This window comes from Astatotilapia calliptera, chromosome 13 (assembly GCF_964374335.1).
Source record: "Astatotilapia calliptera chromosome 13, fAstCal68.1, whole genome shotgun sequence".
Taxonomy (NCBI): Eukaryota; Metazoa; Chordata; class Actinopteri; order Cichliformes; family Cichlidae; genus Astatotilapia; species Astatotilapia calliptera.
Genome location: NC_137434.1, coordinates 20,771,632 through 20,791,451, shown reverse-complemented (window position 1 = coordinate 20,791,451; position 19,820 = coordinate 20,771,632). Strand labels below are relative to the sequence as shown.

The following is a 19,820-nucleotide window of genomic DNA, read 5'->3' as shown; positions in this document are numbered from 1 at the left end:
AATATATAATGTTACGCATGGCTTTCATCCACTTAAAGGCATACTAAAAATAACTCCAATTTAAATTTTTAAGGTGAATGTGGCAGCATCTTCTCCCCAGAACACTGCAGTGTGTTTGCAGGGAGTGATCAGGATGCTGACCTTTACCTTAAATGCACTGTGTATCCCTGGCAGGAAATGTGAGCCTTAGTGGAATCCAAGCGTGGAATATGTTCAAGGCTTTAGTGGTGCGCCTTATATGTTTCCTACTGAATCTGAATGCCAGAGTGATTATGAGCTTATCAGGACTTTAATTTGCCTGCCCGCCACAACCCCATTTTTTTAATCCTTCAAGCTGCATGAAAACGCAAGCCAATTACTTTCCTGCAGGCAAATCAAACATTATTATTATTTCCCCCTTTTTAGTTTTGTTAATCTACAATTTTTCTTGTCTGTCTCAACTTCAGAGATGATGATGCTGTGACAGTGTGTTTCCCCAGAAGAGTTAGGGTGACTCTCCTCTATACGGTTCACTGCACTCCCTCCCTCTTTTTGTGGTTTTAAGCACCATGACTCAAGAGGGGGAATAGACGCAGCTGCAGAATCCGTTGTCCGCTGACTAGATAAGCACTCTGGCCTCTCCTCCGGGCTTCTTGTATAACACTTGAACAAAAACAAATAGAAAGTGACACCTCCTCAGTCTGATGCTCCCATGTGGAGCATGGAGACGAGGGAAGACTGCTTTAGGAGATATAAGAATGAGAATGACTCCATGATGATGAGCCACAACTTCTGTATAATCAAATGCTGTTATTAAAGGCAGCCTGAAGCCTTGCTTAGCCACAGTGTGGTCTACGCCTGCACTTGACCTTCCTGTTCCTGGGAGGCACTGATAAAAAAAGGGTGTAGAGGTCTAATGGAGATAATTACACACCCACACCCAGTATAAAGTGTGGTTTTCTGGCTATGATATGTTATTATGCGCCAACATGTCTAAAGAGCGAGAGGATTCGTCACCTAAATGGAAAAGCAGAGGTAAGCCTGGTCATTCGTTATGTCCTGCAGCATGTCAGAGTCGTCCCACTGCTCATTACCGCCTGGACCACTTGCACCTGCGCTCCTGCACAAAAAGGGGACTACACCTCACCAAATAAGGACATGTGAGCGCCTCGTTGGGGATGACGTTAAACGTGAAATGGGGACGAACGGGAGCGCGTGGACCGTTTAGATGAGGGACCTAACGTGGAAAAGGAACGCCGAGCTAATCTGGTTACATAAGAAGCCATTGTATTTCCAGAACGTCTCTGCGCTAATCTGCTGAACTATTCATGCTCAACTGTCCCGCGGCGGCGTAACATACAGGACGGGCGCGCGCACACTTGTGGCTCTGAAGGCTCAGAAGCTTCTTCTGCTTTTGGCAGCGTGTGAAACAAGATAAATACATACAGTGATATACGTTCACGGATCCCCGCAAAAGCTGCCATGCCTCATTTTGCAACTGGCGGCGTGTGCTGCTCGCGCCCGTGACGATTCCGCTGACGCGCCAATAGCCGCACCACCCCAGAGAGACAGAGGAGAGCTGCGAGCGACTGACTGGACACCAGTCTCTCTTTCTCTTTCTTTTCCCACCCCTTAACGACCGCGGACGGACGCCTTCTGCTGTGCAAAACCCGTGGACGAAATTTAAACTACTAACATCATCCAGGCTCTTCTGCAGAGATGGAGGTACCAGGTTTGGCGCACAACATCAGCAGTCCATTAAGTCCCTGCGAGGGGATGATCAAGGACCTAAGCTTGGACGCCATACAGTTATGCGAACGAGATGGTAAGGGGGGATTGTCTGCTTCTCACTGGGGTGCTGACATATCTCCGCATAACGCCAGTGCATTAGGCCGCTTTGTTAGTTTCGGAGTCGCTGCAGGCATGCAGTCAGTTTGTCAGTGTTTGTCTCTGCGTGCTGTATGTACCCTTATTGTGTGGCAGTAATAGGGGCAGCTGGCTCCGCTGGTTCCTCGGATGGATGAATGGATGGTGCGCTTGTGCGTGCTCGGAATAGCTGAGCGTCTTTACAGTGGCAATAAGGTCTTGGCTCAAAATGAATGTGTACTGCTTAACTTGGAGGCAGGAATCTTAGTCTAAATGATGAGTGTCTTGATTTCAGCACCACAGACATGGACAGAGGCCGGCTGCCACCCCGCCTTTAATCGCTAATTCTCTTCCATCTTCCAAAGGAGCTGCCTTTTCCCATGTATGCTCACTTACTGCATGTCATCCTGCAAATTTTATAATTACAAACGAGACGCTCTTTAGTTGCTATCCCACCCCCAGTTCCCATAAAAGTCTCCCCTGCGCTCACGTTTATAATTCATCAAGTCTTCCAGCTGCGCCCGTGCTGTGTGTTGTCTGTGGCTCACTTCTTCGAATCAAAAGTTTTCCGAATATTTATCATTAAACGAAGAGCTGAAACTATTCCCATCATAGAAAACGAGGCTTCATAAACCAGGCTTGTAATGCGAAAATTGACAAGTAGCTGCACGAAGAGGCTTAACCCCGACGCGAATTGAATGGTGGGGAAAGAAAAAAGGCAAGTCATCATCAGGAGAGAATGAGAGGCAGAAACATGGCTGCACCCACATGTGTTCTCAGGCGGTGCAGCCCTACACACCCATCAGTGCAATTACACAGCGCTAATTCCACATCTGCGTCAAGACTCCTGCTCACAGAGGTGCCTCTTAATTAAGATTAGAAATTAATTCACATGAAATATGATCACACCTTTTCATTGTGTAATTGGGTTCATTTTTTTTCTTCATAAGTTTCTATGCCAGATTGATTTGTATGTGTACACAGGCTGGTTAGGGCATCCAAGGTGTCAGTGATGTATCTTTATTAAGTCTCCTCGGTCACTGTAAAATCTTTTAGCTGCCAGAGTGTATACCCCTTAGAGCTGATTCTAAACGGTATATACGCGATGCTGCCCGTTTCAAATGATCACTGTGCTAGCCTTTGTGCTTTCTGTGCTGCAGGTTTACTGCTGAGCCAAAACAGCCACTTTCTTAGTTTCCAAGAAGGCTACTCAGTGTAAATATTATCTGTGTGTGTCCTTGAGACACCCACATACTCTGTTTATGAAGCAACACAGTGACAATGTCCACCTTCTGTGCGAATTCTTCAGGACAAGTAGTTGTTCTTGTACAAGTATTGTCAATGGGTTAGTTGAAACTGTTTATAATGTGTCTGATAGGAACAAACGCCCCGAGTACTGTGGACAAAACTTGAACTTCATGAAGAGATTAGGAAAAAACAATTTATGTATGGATTTTTGTGCAGATTATCTTCATACTCCCATAAATATTTAGTGTTGCCACTAAACTACAGATTTCAGCTTGTTTGGATAACTTTCTTTCTTTTTTAAGAATGGTTTGTAGATTTTTCCCAGTCTCTGAATTTTATCACCTGAGCCTCATATTATATTATATTATATTATATTATATTATATTATATTATATTATATTATATTATATTATATTATATTATATTATATTATATTATATTATATTATATAGTTTGCACTGTCCCAGCCACACCCTTTCTAAAAGACTGGATCACTCGCTCTTACCTTTCCTGGAAATGGATTGTTATCTTATCCAATCAATGCGTACATTTTTCTCAAGGTCCGCATTCATTTCACTGTTCCACAGCTTTCTAAATTTATCTTCCAAATCATTAATATTTTATTATCAGATGAGAGGCTTCTATGCCTATGCTGACCCAGCAGATGGGTGCATATAGCTTCAGTAGGCTTACTGTCTGTGGGAAAGGGCACTCTCCAACACAGTGAAGACTGTTTGGGAATTTCAGTGCACAAAAGGAATGGTCGGACACAAGTCGTTTCTGTGTGTCCAGTTTTAGACGGGGTGTTAATGGTTCAGTTTAGTGATGGGGCTGTGACATGAGTAGGTGGGTGTGGGGCAAGTTTTGCTGAGAATGAAGAGTAGTACAAGTCACAGCATCAGCTCATGTGAGCAGAGTTTGTCTGCTGGTGTTCTCCATAGTCTATGGATCGCTCCCCCGATGCTGTGCTGGATAAATTTGTCACCAACCCCTGTAAGGCTGACAAGGACCACCATTTTGATTTTATATCCACAGTTAATACGCATTTGCAGAACGTAATCAAATCCACGCTGCATGTCTCACATGGCCTTTGTGCCGTACCCGCTGATGTGATGAAGTTGCCATGATGGATGGCTGCTATTAATGCAACTAAGCAGTGTGACTGTGCTCTTTGAAATCTCTCTGAAACAGCGGTAACATACTAGCATGCGCATTTCCAGAATGGACAGGTGCACTGATAAGTCAATACATGGATGCATTTTTAATCCCTTGACAGTGGACCTGAGAACATCATGAAATTGTTCTGAGATCAAGCTGGCAGTGAAGGACTGAAAGTCTTTATAAAGATAGCTGTTGTCCTCCTAAATCAAGCAATTTCTTTTTTTTTTCTTCTAGCTCAATCAACTGAATTTTTTTTCTTATTCCAACAGCTGACAAACCCTTTTTGAAATTACTGACATTATCACCAGTCACGTGTTTACTGCTAACAGTAAATTTCAGAATGCTAAAATGATCAATTGAAAATAGGAACAAAGATATAAAGTTTCATTATGTTCATTTTTTATTAGCTCAAACATGCTGTGTCACAGTCGAGCAGGGCTGGAGTCAATGAGTGAAAGTAGCGATGCTCCTTGTGGTCATACAGACATATTCTTGGAATCAAAGCTACATCCACTAACAATTTCTATCCAAAACACTTCTGCAGAGCCATTTCTCTATGGCCTTTTCTCCTACACACACTCACTCGAACGGTGCAGCCATCCATTTAAATTAATTTTGGTGCGTGGCTCCAGTCATTCACATCTGCGAAAATGGCTATAGACTCCTGTGATTAAAAAATACTCTGTGGACACACGGAAAAGCCTATCCAGTATGTATCAACATGATACAACAGCAGGTCTGCCTTATGTCATACAGCGTCATCTGAGTAAGCTGGCATTTTAGTTTGGCTGTGTTCACTGTGAGCAGTTGTGTCTCATGACTGTGCTGGCAAGAGTTGGAGGTACATATTATGCAGTCACTTATTGACCGTGTAACATATTCACTTGCACTTGACCGCTCTACGAGATGCTTCAAAGCATCATTGATAACAGTGGCGTCTGACCTTGAAAAGCCACTGCAAACATTTATGCTTATTTTTCTTTCTTTTTTCACTGCTGGTATACAAAAATCCCTCGCTGCAGAAACTCAAAACATGAAATGTAAAAAAACACAAGTCTGAGATTTGGAGATTCATATTTTGTGCAAATGAGCACTGATGATTCATTCTGGTCTCTGAAAAGTCTTTAAAAAACCCCTCTGTATTGATTTTGTTGATTTTGAACCTACTTAACTAAAGACTGCATTATTAAATTATCGTTACTCATCTTTGTTTGGTGTTCGGGGGCTTACTGATGTCTAAAAGGTGGAACATAGACTGCGTAACCTGATGAACGGGGCATTGTTTAACTCACTCTGAGAGAAAGATGTTTTTCCGTTGGCGGCTTCTCTCACTCCCAGCATGATCTCTGTCCCGGTCTAGCCTGTGCATTGAGAAGAACAAAGGCGTGATTTTTTTTTTCTTTTATTTTTTTTGCAAGCATCTATGCCTAGTGTCTGTTGTGTTGCTCATGTCTGCAGATCAATTTTACATCGAGCACTGCAACTTAAAATGTAGGAGGCTTGTCTGTCTGAGTACCTACTTGTGCACTCAGAAACAATAATCCGACATACAGTGCTCAGAAATGTGTTGTTGTTGTTTTTATCATTAAACTTGATTGAAAGTTTATTTGTTTTGAATTCAAGAAGTTTCAAATGGAAGCATAATGTAGTCTCACATCATGGAAACTCCAACCACCAAGAGAGTTCATTTACATTGCTTAAATGGTCTAAATGGAAATCAAATCACTTTCCTCTTGCTGGTAAAGAGTGCCAACAAGTAATTTATAATTTGGAGGCAGGTGTGACTGGAACAAATCCCACCATAAAGAGCCATTAGGATGGCTCCATGTATGCATGTTAACAAGATTTATATTGATCCTTCTGCACTATTGCTTTTCCCTGTGGCGTTAGACTGTTTGCACAGTAAAAGGGCAATAACCAATATGGTCCATTTCTTAAACTCGTCTGAGGCTTTTCATCTTTTAAGATTGTTTTTGTTTTTTCTATAGGGCCGATATTCCCGTGGCCTGCTCTTTGGTGCTCTGCTGTGCATCTACAGATCTTGCATGTTATTTTGAACTCCCGGTGCATATGTGCACAGCATGAGTAATCTGTGCTCATAAGCTCTCAAGCATTTGCTCCAAAACAGACTCTTGTCTTGCTTGATAAAGATCAAGCAAAATTTCGCCCCCTCCTAATAAACAGCATAAGGAAATGGAGTAAATCGACAGAAAATAACAGCGGCTTATTACAGTATATTGTGTTAAAAATTATGATTCAGCAAAATGAACACTGGCGTCAAACATAGCACGTTAATTTAAAAAGGAGGGAGGTTTTAGTCTTCCTGAGCAAAGCCATGAAAGGTTCTGCTTTCTCCCTTACCGCCTGACCTTCATCCCGTTTGGTGTTCTTCATCATTCGTCTTGTGCTCTTGCAGCCCCAGAGGATTCAGACCTGAGCTTAACACTGGCTCTGACAAAGCTGGTGAACACAAGATTAGCTAGATTAGCTGGTATCAGTTAGATATCATTTATTCATTTTAGCCTCTTTTGGGGTTTTTTGTTTTTGTATATTTTGCACACGTCACTCTTCAACCTAACCAATTCAAAGCCAAACTTCACCTCTTTCTCCTTTTAACCTGTCAATTGTCTGTATATATGTCTATAGCTCTTCACATTAGTACCATTTCCTTTTCCCTTCAGCTTTCAGAGCTTGTTTTCCCTAATAGCACAACCTTTACTGTGACTGAGTTGCCTCAATAGTGTTCTGTAGGTGATTTCTGACTGCATTTGGAAAGCTTCACTGCCTCAGTGTAATGCTCTTCATCTGCAGGTTAATTAGGAGAGCATTAGAGTAAACGAGGTAAATGAGTATTGTGGAGTTGCAGAGAGATGGGAGGGCAAAGACCTGCATGGGGTCTAGTTTTTAGTGAAAACATCAATGTTGACATTAACAATTTAGGGAGCAGAGGACAAGCAACCTACACCGCACAACACAGCGAGTGAGCTAGCAGGTTTTCCATCTTTGATGTTTGATGTCGGTTAATGTTTACAGTTGTATACTGAAGGTGGCCAGAATTAGAGAATTGTTTATTTGCACAGTATTTTTATAAGCAGGCTTCATTTTACATTTGAAAATCTATAAGAAATCCTTGCCATTGTTTCACTTCCTTTGGGGTATATTTCATCTTTTGCTGACATGAATGTCAGAGAATGACAACAGGCCTGGTAGTTTTCTTGAATCTGTTAAAGGTCAGCAAACAAAGTCTCAGGTGGGACTTTATGTAAGCTTCATGTGCTTACATCACTGTCTGCTCTGTGCTGACTCGGTGGAGCGTTTTCTGTCAAAGGTCCGCGTCGTCACGTCTTCCGTTCACTCTCTCTGTCTGGTCTGAGCCAAACCTATCAGCTCAGTGTGTTTAAGTATAATGAGATGGACTTTAAAAGCAATAGGATGAGGTGGTTTCACAAATCAAAGAAGCGCAGTAGGGCCAAGCATGATCGTACAGTCAGTCATGCTGGATCGGGTTATGATTTAACATCTGGTATCTTTACATATTTACATATGCAGGATCCTTTTCCCATAGGTCCCAAAAAAGTCCGGGTCATGACATGTTGGTAGAGATAATAAATGTTATGTCCAAATGCAATAACTTAGTCATGCAAAGGTCCTTGCACTAAAGTCCACAACATGTGTTACGTTTTAATTAAAATGAGCAACAGTTTTGCCCAAGTGTGTAACAGGAGGTCTTTTTAAATCGAAGATGATGGTAATCAGCTAGTTGTGATTAGAAACTAGTGATTAGGACAAAAGTAAGTAGGGGGTCTGGTCTGGTGTGATTTAATGTGGTGATGAAGGACATAAATGTGCCTCCTAATGGATTTTTTTTTTTCTAAATTGGTCAGAAATCATGATTTTAGAAGGTAAAAAAGGTTCTTAAAATGAATCAGTCTACCGATGCTCTACTGCTAGTGTTGTATGGAGGTGAGGCAGGAGTGTCCACACTACCAATTATAGGATTAGTCTTTTATCTCGCTCCCTCTCATTTGATGAACAGAGATAGTTTTTTATGCTTCACTGGTTCTGCCATTGTTGACACTGTATTGAATCCAACCATGTTTCGAATCACTCCCAAACACCGCATTCTTGAATTTTACTCACTCTTGTTTAGACCCCAGAGCATACACAGAAAACACATTGTTGCCGTGCCAAGTGGGCGTCCCATAGTGTGACGCAAAGTCTATATTCATCCTAATCTTACAAAGCTCTTATTCAACCCGGTTTTGACATTTCATTAGCCTCTCTGTGCACTTTGGGTAGAAAGCCTTTGCTACATGTTACAGTGGCCTATAGTGCGTGACATCTATGCAGCTCAGATAAAATTGAGATTTATTCATTTCTTTGAATGAGAGCAATGGAAGCTTTTTGTCTTAGTCAAATACACTAGGTACTGGGTATGAAAATGTAGCATGTAGCTTAAACCAGAATTGCATTTTCCTTATTTCCCAGAGCACAGAAGCCACACCCACCTGCTGGAATCTTTTGTTTCCAAAGGGGCAGCCAGTCAGAAAAACAAAGATGGATAAATAAGATATTTAAGGATCGCTTTTAGTCATGTAAAGTGAGTCTAATAGTGCACAAGATAACAAACATAGATTTGGAAATTGACATAATGGGCCTCCGTTAAAGAAGAAAGAGGAAAGAAAAAAGCTCCTCTGACATTCACTGGCATTTTAAATGTTATGGTTCTGGGCTTATGTGCAGGGCCTGCACTGTGACAGCTGTGTTTTATCCTTAAAACTGATCATAAACAGACCAATCTGTGCCAAGACGAGAGGGGATTCAAGCATTTAAAATATTTAATGGCGCATATGTTCTGGAGAGCTGATAGGTGTACATGTGTAGAGGGACTGATGTGTTGCCATGGAAACACACTGTATACGGCAGTCAGTAACGCAGCAGGTTTTTGTGTGTGACTGTGACATGGTGGCTATATTACCCAGTGTGCTGCCAGTGGAATAATTCCTGCTATATGTTTAGGTATAGCGGGAGTAAGTTAGGTTTAAAGGTGTACTGATGACTTGATGCGGTTATAATGATGATTTGTCACTGGTCAATGTGTCTTCAGACATAGATCATCAAATAATTTAAGTGCTAGGAGACACAACTATTATTGTATAAAATGTAAACCAGAACCTGATGTTTATTCAGAGGATTTCTAGACTAAATTTGAACCACATCGTTTCATTATGGTGTCTTTTTTTTCCTCTCCTGGACTGTGCAGGAAGTAAATCCCAGGACGGCAGCATCTCTGAGATGGAGGAGCTCCCAGTTCCTCAGAACATCAAGATTAGCAACATCACCTGTGACTCTTTCAAGATCTGCTGGGACATGGAGGCACGCAGCAAGGAGCGCATCACGCACTATTTCATTGACCTGAACAAGAAGGAGAACAAAAACTCAAACAAGTTCAAACACAAGGTAATGCTCAAGTAAGGGAGGCGCATAAATACCATTTAAAGATTTCAGTGCTATTGTTATAGCAAAGGCAGCAAATATTGAATTTCAGCAGAAAGGGAAAAACTCCAGGCACAGCACAGCCATCTGCTACGACCGGCTGAGGGATGAGGGGGAAAGAGAAGAGAGCAAAGAGAGTATCTTTAACCAAATGATTTTTTAAAAAGCAATTTTACATTTTATTATTTAAGCAGCTAATCGTTTCCTTTCGGTTGAATCCTTTTTTAAAAGCAGGCCAGAGGTGTGCAACAGCAACTATGAGCAATATAAGACAGCTGTTACACATGTTGCACAAAAGCAGTATATTCATATTTTTGCCAGCACAAAGGAAAGCAACAGCTGTATAGTTCTGCATGAATACAGGCAATACTTTGCACAACAGTTATTAAAATATATTAAACCACTGCTGTACATTTCCATTATTATTCTTGTTTAATAATTATACTCTATAATCTGCCATAAACCTAAATCTATTCATATTTTATGAACAGTTAATTAAATTATAGTATTAAATTCAAATTTTCTGAGAAACCTGTGGCTTAGAAAAAAAACTCTGCTCAATTTGATGTTTTTGATGAAACTTCAGTTAATTCTACATTTCTTCTACTTCTGACAGAAGAATGAGCTTTTCACCTTAATTATCATACTGTCAGTAGTGCTTTAGATAGATGTTGCCGTGCTCTAAACATCTAGTGTAATGCTAATTATTGATCTTTGTAAACAGAAATGATTAGTGTTGACACTGTTTTACCTCAAGACGACCTTACCTTTTCATGCTTGAGGCAAGATGAACTCATTTCAAGGTGGTTTTGTTCAAAGAATCCACGGTCAGCTGTCACTTTGAGCTCTGAAAGGCTAGTACCGCTCTCACAGCCTTCTCTGCCAGCTCGTTCGCGACGCAGTCAAGAGTCTGGTTTGATAATCTTACCGACTTGTGTCATCAGCCTCCTCACACTGCTGGGGCTGTGTCACTGAGTGTTTCTCCTTTCTGCTCTGGAGTAGCAGGCGACCCCATACTAATGTTTTGATTTTGGCGCAGGAGCAGTGTCGGTGGGTTGATGGGCTGACTCTGTTGCTAGGCAGGGGCTCTTGGTCCAATCAATGAGCTGCTATGGCCCACCGATTTTTGGGTTGTGGGGGGTTGTTGTTGGGGGTGAAGTGTATAGTTTACATTTACACAAATGAGAAGCCGTGGCTGCTACCTGCAGCCAGTAACATAGGGTAATATATCTATGTGTGTGGCTACAAGTGTCTTTATAAGGAGTTTCTTTCTGACTAATTCCTTCCTGCCAACACTCACTCACTTTTTCCATTCCACTCTGTCCTCTTTTACTCCTTCCATCCCTCCAGGATGTTCCTACCAAACTGGTGGCCAAGGCAGTACCCCTGCCCATGACGGTCCGGGGCCACTGGTTCCTGAGCCCACGCACAGAGTACACAGTGGCTGTCCAGACTGCATCAAAACAGGCTGATGGGGACTACTCCGTGTCTGAGTGGAGCGAAATTATTGAATTCTGCACTGCTGGTGAGGAATATGGTGCTTTGATGAATGCATGCACTTCTAGGATATGTGACATCAGTCTTGGCTTTAATTTTGGGTGAGCCTGAGTTAATTATAGAGAACGATAATGGAAGAGAGAAGAGTACAATGGAGTAAAGGCTAGAGCATTAATGAGGGAGAAGGTAAGAGGGAAGCTAATATACGGAGTGGAAGGAAAGGATTATAACAAAGAAGGGCTGAGAGGAGCTGTGCTGTTTATCTCCTGATGCAGAGGTCTCGGAGTTCAACGTCATTGTCTGGGGACCAGGATGGGGGAAGGGAGGTATGGCATGGGTGGATGAGGAGGGACATCACTGGGGTTAATGATGTCCAATTCCAGTTTAGGGTGATTGTTGCATCTCACTTTCTCTACACTTTGAAGTGCCAAATAACTTGAGCGTCAACACTCATGATAGCAGAGCAGAGTTATTTATTATAGTTTTTTTATTTTCTAATTAGTCTTTATTTTTATCTCCTTGTGACTTTTTGTTTTTAATCCATACTAAAATAATACTTACTAAAAAAGTAGGGCACTAGACCTAATTTCCTCTGCATTTTTATTTTACTTTAATTAGTTGTCAAAGTTCACAAAATTGTTAGTTTACATTTTTTTCAAAAGTTTTTAGTTTTTTCTAGTTTTTATTTTTTATTTAACTAAAATGTGTTTTCACTTCTAGTTTTCATTCTTAGTGTAGTTTTAGTTTATTTTTATTTATTTGTTTTTATTTTATTTAGGACAGTGCATGTTAATGAACATACATGTAAAAAAAAAAATTTACATGAATGTAAACATATCAGATTAAAGCCAAGGGCTAATTTCCATCTGTTGTCCATAAAACATAAAAAAATAGACATAATTCATAAAAAAATTCATAATTCATTCATAATAAAAACTCCATCACCAAACTCACACATACACACCATTCTATTCCCAAATAAAACATTAAAACTATACAACTTATTCATGATCACACACTTGATTTGTCCATAACCAGTTTAGTATATGTAATCAAAGTATTGGACAAAGAGATATTATAACCTGATGATGGGAAAATATAAAACATAACATTCTGTAAAGTCCATCAAAAATCCAATCTTAAAAAATTAATAGAATTACTAAAATTAGTAAGCTTTATCTTCTGGCAACTGTAATATCAAGACATTATTTTAGGACAATCTATCTAACAGCTGAAATATTTCAGTCTGGACCAAACAGGTGGACTATCAGTGCCTGTAGAACAGCTATACAATCAAATAAAATAGATGAGGAGAGGCAGTTTAAATCTGAAGAAGAATGACAGGCAAGTGAAGAGTGTGAGCTGTGTCACAGTAAGAAGCTGAAGAAGGAGAATGCTAAATGAAGCTGTTGAGCCCGGCACGAGATGCCCGTCCTGTCACCAAAACCAGTCGAACATGTGTTTTGACAAGTTCGATGTCAAATGCATTTTTCCTCTGCACGTAGAAAGCTGCGGCTTTGTGCTCCATCAATCTATATAAAAGTCAGCCTTTTTGACATTAAACATTTACAGTGTCAGGATAAAGCGGATGTCTTCTTTCATTTTCATTCAAGGTACTGAGAATTTTAACCGGTTACCTGTGGTGATGTGTTTGGTGCCTGTGGGAAAATAGCCATGGGGAAAATGCATTCATGATTTTTTTTTATATGCTTTGGAGAAAGTCCACTCCCCGTTGAGTACATCCATTTATCGAAAATGTTTTTGGGCTTCATGCTGAGTCATATCTAAATGGAAAAGTTAAAGATGGAAAAATGCCAGGATCCTTAATGCATGGTTCATATTTCATCCTAACCGGTGCTTCTAGTGGGTCTCGTTTTGTTTTTTTAATGTTTACATTTACTAATACTAATGGCATTAATGACAAAATGCTGATAGCATGTATACAGATTTCTAATCTGCTTTTGTAGAAATCATTTTTACAAAAATGTTTCTTTCTCCAGATTACTCCACAGTGCATCTAAACCAGCTGCTGGAGAAGGCGGAGGTCATTGCTGGGCGGATGCTGCCTTTCTCTGTCTTCTACAGAAACCAGAATAAAGAGTACTTTGATCATGCCAGGTGGGCATAACTTTATGATTTTCTTCTTTATTACATTACAAAGAAAGAAGTTAAAGCCTGGACCTAACTGAGCTTCCATGTCATTCTGTATCTAAAGAGTTGGCTGTTATATTGTTGGGTTAACACATCTGCCAACTTGCATGGCTCACTGCAACACACATTTCTAGCAAACTTCTCCGGCTCACTCCTTTCTGGTCATGTTTTATACAATACAGTTTACAAGCTTGTGGGTAACATGGTATCAGAAAAATGTGTTGCTCTTCAGCTGCTAAAGCAAAACAAAACCAGATTCAGCTGCATTGGTTTCATGAATCTGCAGAAATAAGTACTCGAGCAGCCAGCCATTTTTCCCCCCAGTAAACAATGCTACGCATGCACATCAAACGAAAAGCCAGGTCTTTCTTCTACACTTTGATTTGTTTGAAAGCTCCATGTAGCTGACAGACAATAGCTGGCAGTTGTTCGGGAATGTAGTCAAAAGAAAAACAAAAATAACACGAGTATGACAGGAAAAGAAGGGATATCTCTGGAGTGGTCTACTACTGTTTACTGAAGCATTGTGCAGCTAGAGTGAACTGATTTTTATCTCGTTTCATGTGAGTGAATTTTCTTCCACTTTTGGCCTCTTTTCTCCTCCTTTTAACGGAGTGACTGTTTTCTCTCCTATCACCCTGTCCCTCAGAGGTAATGCTCACAGCTTAACAAAGCACAGTCTCTGTACTAAAGCCACAGCTTGTGGGCAGTCTTTTGTTGGTGCTACACAGCATGATGTCATCTGGATAGTCATCTCCCTTTTGCTGAGTTGTAGCTGCTACAGTGTACCGTGCGCCTGTTAAACTGCGTCATCATGTGGCGAGTAAGAGTACTGACAGTACCGCTCACATGAGGCTCTTAACACTTGTGGTTGGAGCTGAATAGTCCATAAAGCCCATGACAAAGCTTGAAATATGGATATAATAAGAACCTCTGGAGTGATAGCTGTATGAATTGCCGTAATAATTACAGTTCCATTATTGGGACTTTGCTGCTCAGATTCCCTCTGTGGAGAAGAAAGTGTATGCAGCTGCCACAGATGCTTTGAATGTTCAGTTGTTAATCTGAAAGCTGCTTTTGTTTTATAGCAGTTTGTCATAATGAAAAAAAACAAACAGCTCATTGGAATATTTTCACCCCCGGGATTCCAATGACACAAACTGGACTAAGCTAAATGTGATTACTATAAAACTTTTTGTATTATGAGGCTCAGTATTCAAGATGTTTTGCATCTTACGCATTCAGTTTATTTCCCATGTGTTACAAATTCCAGAAAATTGCTCTTTCATTTCCAAATTAAAACCTGGTGCCACTCTCTCCAGTATTTACAAAAACTACTTTGATTGCCAGAGAAATGCAAAAACAGAATAAAACAGATTTCATTCCTTTGTTTGCAAACTTCAGGGAGGCGCAAGAAAACCGGATGCTGCCCTCTATTAAAGACAACAGTGGCAGCCATGGCTCTCCCATCAGTGGTAAGCTGGAGGGCATCTTTTTCAGCTGCAACACAGAGTTCAACACTGGCAAGCCCCCGCAGGATTCCCCGTATGGTCGCCATCGCTTTGAGGTGCGGGCTGATGCGCTCTTCAACCCTGACACCAACCTGTACTTTGGAGACTTCTACTGTATGTATACAGCCTACCACTATGTGATTCTGGTTCTAGCACCGAAAGGCTCAAGGGGTGATGAGTTTTGTAAGCAGAGGCTTCCTTTGCTCGACATTACCAACAACCGTTTCCTTACCTGCAAGCAGGTTGAAGAGGGTGATGGTGGTTTGGTGTTTCACCACGCCCAAGATGTCATCTTGGAGGTGATCTACACAGAGCCTGTAGACCTATCCTTGGGCACAGTGGCAGAGATCAGTGGGCACCAGCTGATGAGTCTCTCCACAGTAAATGCCAAGAAGGATCCCAGCTGCAAGACCTGCAACATCAGCGTGGGACGCTAGGGGAAACAGCAGAATGTTTAAAAGGAAAAAGAGCGTAGGAGGGGGGGGGGGAGTAACTGACCTCTACTCACACAAAGGAAGTCCACATGTACTGATGAAGCAGACCAACACATGCATGAAGCAGATTTAGTAGGCTAACACCAACATATCTCTGACACTGCTCTGTACTCTCAAAAGACCATCATTCCCAAAGAAGAGTGGAGAAAAAGACGAAGGTACACCACTCTGACACCTGCACCATTGTCTACTCATCTGAGGGTGGGTTATCCTAATGTTGAAAACAGAAACACATAAAGATATCTTAGGAGTCAGCAGACTGAAATATGTAAACCTGGGACACCGACGACACAGATCCATCTACTCATCCGGCAAGTCACACTTACAAAACCCTTTAACTGTACTAACAAACATGGGCTGCTTCATTTCAATTTCCTGTTGTTTCTCAAATCAGTTGTCCCATACTTTATTGGCCTATGCCTTGCTCTTATAGATATACTGTTAACTGCCCACTGTGTGTGTGGACAATTTCTTTTTTCTGATTACATTGTCTTATTTTATTGTCATTTTTTACGATGTTTGATTGTCATTGAACAGTTGACAAATTGTTTTTACCTCCTCCTAGTGGCATGGACTGGTACTACAATTTTCTAGGGCTGCAGCATCGATAGTCATCTTGATTTATACCAAAGGTATTAAAAACCAGACATAAAACCGCTGTGGAATCTTAACCGTACTAATGCAACAGCCTCTGAAATGTGTATTCACCGAGTCTTTGATGACCAAGAGTGAACTATTTGTTTTTAAAAAAAAAAAAAAAAAGAAAAGCATGATGCAGTTCTGTGCAGCATGAGTTTGAAAGCTGTCAGTACCTCTGTCATAGCAACCTTTTCTGCAACAGTCATTATTATTTCGTTGTAGTTAGTGCAAAGAAAGAAAGTGGAACCTTAAACTGTGTTTATTAGAATAAATGTGAAAAAATATTTATTTTTATTGATACATTCATATATTATATATAGATATATAGAAAACTATATAAACCAGAAGTGCACAATGTTAAAAGCTCTGATCATTGTCAACAACGGCATTTAGGGGGGATAAACTTCATATAGGCAAAAATGGGGGTAAACACAAATTCGACAGCAGGTACTGTATAACTTGCACTATGATGTTCACCAAAATTCACATTTTTCCAAGGTGAACACGCAAATTCAAAAGTTACAATATAGCTCAACTATGTAATTCTTAATACATATCATAGCACAATGTAGGACTAAAAACGGACATGCACAAACACTGCAGGATTGTCTCATTGACTGCATTTAAGCTTACGCGTCTCTGCCAACACAGCACTTTTAAATGCATTTTCCACATTAACCCTGGACACAGGTGTCAAATAGTGTTTTGGCAAGGGGGGAAAAAGTGAATAACAAAAAGTGCCATATAATACATAATCTTAAAATGACTCCAGTGTAACTAACATCAAGTTATTACAGCGCTTCATTCTTGACATAGATTTGTGCTACATAACATAAGCTTGCTACATCAGGTTTATAATAAGATGGGTCATGAATAATAAGGGATGTCTTCTTGGGACTGCAGTGACCCCGCATTTTAGATTGTCACCAATTTCCATCACTTTTTCCTTCATGTAAAGTGCATCTACATAATGAGCATGGCATGAAACAAGACCAGAACCACCGGCTTCACGACCTGATTTATTTCAGAAATGATCGAGTCCTGTTAAGTTAGAGAAAAAGGTCCCACTGTGAGTAACTCAACTTGTCTTGGTTGAGTCCTGTTGTTTACTAAGCAGGGCTTCCAGTAGACGGAGCTTCGCTTTAAGGTTCTTATACTGGCAGTACTCCTCCGCCATTGGTCCACGGTCCTCCTTCTGACATGCCCTGTTAATGATATACGGAGGATGGAAGATGCAAATGAAAAGCAAACTTTAGTTTGTAGTTTCCAAACAACTTGCAGCAGCTTCCATAACTGGTTGATGGTCCCTATGTTGCCTTACTCAGATAGCTTTGTACAGTGTGTATTGTAATTAGAAAAAAAAAAAAAAAGACTTACTGCATTAACTTTGGAGGACTAACATGTACAGTACTGTGTACAATTCAGAGCAAACATCTGTCTTTCCTGAGCTCTGTGTGCTGGATTAATGTTACATGAGTGTGCATTACACTGTCGTACCATAACAATGGAATTTCTTTTGTGGATGTTTTTCTTTCTTTCTTTTTTTTTTTTTTCACAAGGCATTGTTGAAAACCAAATGTTCCAAGTTTAGTAAAAGACAAAATAAAATTCAAAAGCCAAGTACTCTTGATGTGTTACGTACGTATGTGCTTCATGGTGTGTTACCTGCCAGTCTGTGCATAGAATTGGTCCTCAAACTCTCGAAGCGCTTGGTGAACCCTCCGCTTTTCTGATCGAGTCAGCCTGAGGTGATCGAGTAATTCTGGTCTGCATTAAGAAAGAACCAATTCATCAACTTTTTATATCATCTGGATTGTGTTTAAATAAATAAACCACAACTAAAGACAAGCTGATCAAAGAAAAACAAATGCGAACCATCTTTATCTTTCTTTAAAACATGACTGAGCAAATCGGGTTTTTTTTTTTTTTTACCTGGAAGCTTCATGTAGTGTTGCCATAGTGATAATCTGCGGGTGGAGAACCTTCACTTCTTCCAGCGGCGATACCAGAGGCGATTCAGACATTTCTAGGGAGGGCGGACACTGCAACTCCTCTAAAGACACGCACATGGAGGGTTTTAACCACAGCGGCTGCTGCCTGGGGCTTCTCTGTTTGGGATGCTCTTCATCAGAGCCCTCCTCTTCCTCCTGTGCAGATAAAGAAGAAAGAGAAAGGTAAAGAGAGAGGTAAATCCAACGATTTTCAATGGTCCAGTTCTGAAAGTTAAGAGATGGATAGATAAAACCAGCTGACTTTCTATAAATCATTATTATTGTTTATATCTCTTAATATTATAAAGAGAAGTTTCATAATATTATTGTGCAGCTGTTCTATTCAGCAAGATGTAGTCTGAGTTTAACCTTCTTAAAAATTCAGCATCATTGGTATTATCTCTCTTTCAACAAACAAAAAATCAACTGAATGTTGACTCACAATGGTTGTAATGTTTACTGTGGCTGAGGAAGAAATCAGCTGTTTGAGAAGACGGTAGCGATCGTAGAAAGGTTTCATCAAAGTTCGCTCCTGCTTGGTGCTCTGACAACAGAGATGAAGAAAGAAAAACGTTAAGATAGATTTTCACCAGACTAGAAAGATATTTATAAAAATAAATAAAACTACTTCTCAAAAGAATCAAAACAAAGAGCATTCATCCAAGCTTGTCTTACCGGCCGTCCGTGAAGACTCTCGAAGTACAACAAACACTTCTGCATGCTGGTCTTCTCCATACTCATCTGGAAAGGGGACATCTCCTGTACATACGGGAGTAGTGAAAACTAATAAACTCTTAGAACATCTAACGTCCAAACTTGTATTGCTATATTTGTGTTAATGGTACAAACAATTCTGCAAAATCAACCTTAATGCTGTCGGGCAGGCCCAGCTCTTGCCGTCTTTCCTTCAGCCTGTTTGTTATAATGTTCACCGTTTCCTCTACGTTTGGCTTGGCGTTGCTGTTGTTGTTCAGCTGCTGGAGCTCAGTTCCTGTCGGTACTGCCTCCTGTTTGTCTGTATTGCCCCTGCATGTTTCAGCTTCTTTTGACTGCCTTAGCTTCAGCTCTACAGGAAAGAGCAGGAATTTAAACAAATATCCTCATATGTGGTTCTCATTTTTCTTAGAAACAAAAATTAAGTTAAAAAAAATCTGGTGATTCTTTGTTTTTACATTCATCAGCTCCCAATATGCCCAAATATCAAAGAGAAATAAAAAATGCAGGCAATGGAAGAGTTCGGGTCTTAGGAGGTTAAAGATAATAATTTCTCTGCTACCATTTCATTTTAAAATGACATTTCAGCCTACTAATTTCTATAAACATCTCTCTTTTCATTTCAGTTAATTAATTATTACATATGGGTTATCTCCTACATTACTGACATTTACATTCATGGTATATGCAACATTTAAGTCAACGTTTCAAAATTAGTTGTTTAGCTTACAGGTACATATTTTCAGCTCAGGCTTCAATGTAGCTCCGATAATCGAACCACTTACGAAACTTCTTTCCCCGCTGCAGTTTTTAAAATAATTTACTTGCGAATGTTTTTGGTTATATAACTGACCTTTAAGCTGCTTGCGACACCTGATGAGCTCCTTCATCAGTCTGGCCACCTCTGGATGTGCTGTCTTGTCATTGTGTGCTGGCTGGAAAAAAAAACAACAGAAAACGATATCTCACATAACAGTGGCCAGTCTGTTGCACTGGATACCAAGTAAGTGTTTTTTCAAAGTAATCATTATCACCAGCTTGTTCCTCATTGTCTAACAAACCATTATGCTACC

General features: G+C 40.4%; 2 protein-coding genes across 5 annotated transcripts in view; one reads left to right on the top strand and one right to left on the bottom strand.

The window, feature by feature from the left end:
• Positions 1 to 453: 453 nt before the first annotated feature.
• phyhiplb (phytanoyl-CoA 2-hydroxylase interacting protein-like b) lies at positions 454 to 17,665 on the top strand. Of its 2 annotated transcripts, none has more exons than XM_080288254.1 (5): positions 454 to 1,014; positions 9,518 to 9,714; positions 11,101 to 11,275; positions 13,248 to 13,365; positions 14,803 to 17,665. In XM_080288254.1, exons 1-5 carry the CDS (start codon positions 951 to 953, stop codon positions 15,344 to 15,346), a joined length of 1,098 nt encoding a protein of 365 aa, XP_080144380.1. In that variant the 5' UTR covers positions 454 to 950; the 3' UTR covers positions 15,347 to 17,665. The 2 variants fall into 2 exon arrangements, with proteins under 2 accessions (XP_080144380.1, XP_026046989.1); XM_026191204.2 differs by lacking the exon at positions 454 to 1,014 and adding an exon at positions 1,047 to 1,804.
• The window catches only part of LOC113035559 (protein FAM13A-like), a 20,279-nt gene continuing 16,602 nt past the window's right edge, over positions 16,144 to 19,820 (bottom strand). For all 3 annotated transcript variants that reach the window (XM_026191198.2, XM_026191199.2, XM_080288252.1), the window contains 7 exons: positions 19,601 to 19,682; positions 18,900 to 19,099; positions 18,709 to 18,792; positions 18,476 to 18,577; positions 17,975 to 18,189; positions 17,708 to 17,809; positions 16,144 to 17,247 (listed from right to left, as the gene is read on the bottom strand). In XM_026191198.2, coding sequence (XP_026046983.2) covers positions 17,121 to 17,247; positions 17,708 to 17,809; positions 17,975 to 18,189; positions 18,476 to 18,577; positions 18,709 to 18,792; positions 18,900 to 19,099; positions 19,601 to 19,682 — 912 coding nt within the window. In that variant the 3' untranslated portion in view covers positions 16,144 to 17,120. The remainder of the gene's footprint in view (positions 17,248 to 17,707; positions 17,810 to 17,974; positions 18,190 to 18,475; positions 18,578 to 18,708; positions 18,793 to 18,899; positions 19,100 to 19,600; positions 19,683 to 19,820) is intronic.

Bases quoted from the DNA above. Each gene is read 5' to 3' on its own strand.
- phyhiplb (XM_026191204.2), top strand. From the start codon at position 1,699: ATGGAGGTACCAGGTTTGGCGCACAACATCAGCAGTCCATTAAGTCCC. The intron at 9,715-11,100 runs GTAATGCTCAAG...CCATCCCTCCAG, and splicing joins CAAACAAGTTCAAACACAAG to GATGTTCCTACCAAACTGGT. The intron at 13,366-14,802 runs GTGGGCATAACT...TGCAAACTTCAG, and splicing joins GAGTACTTTGATCATGCCAG to GGAGGCGCAAGAAAACCGGA.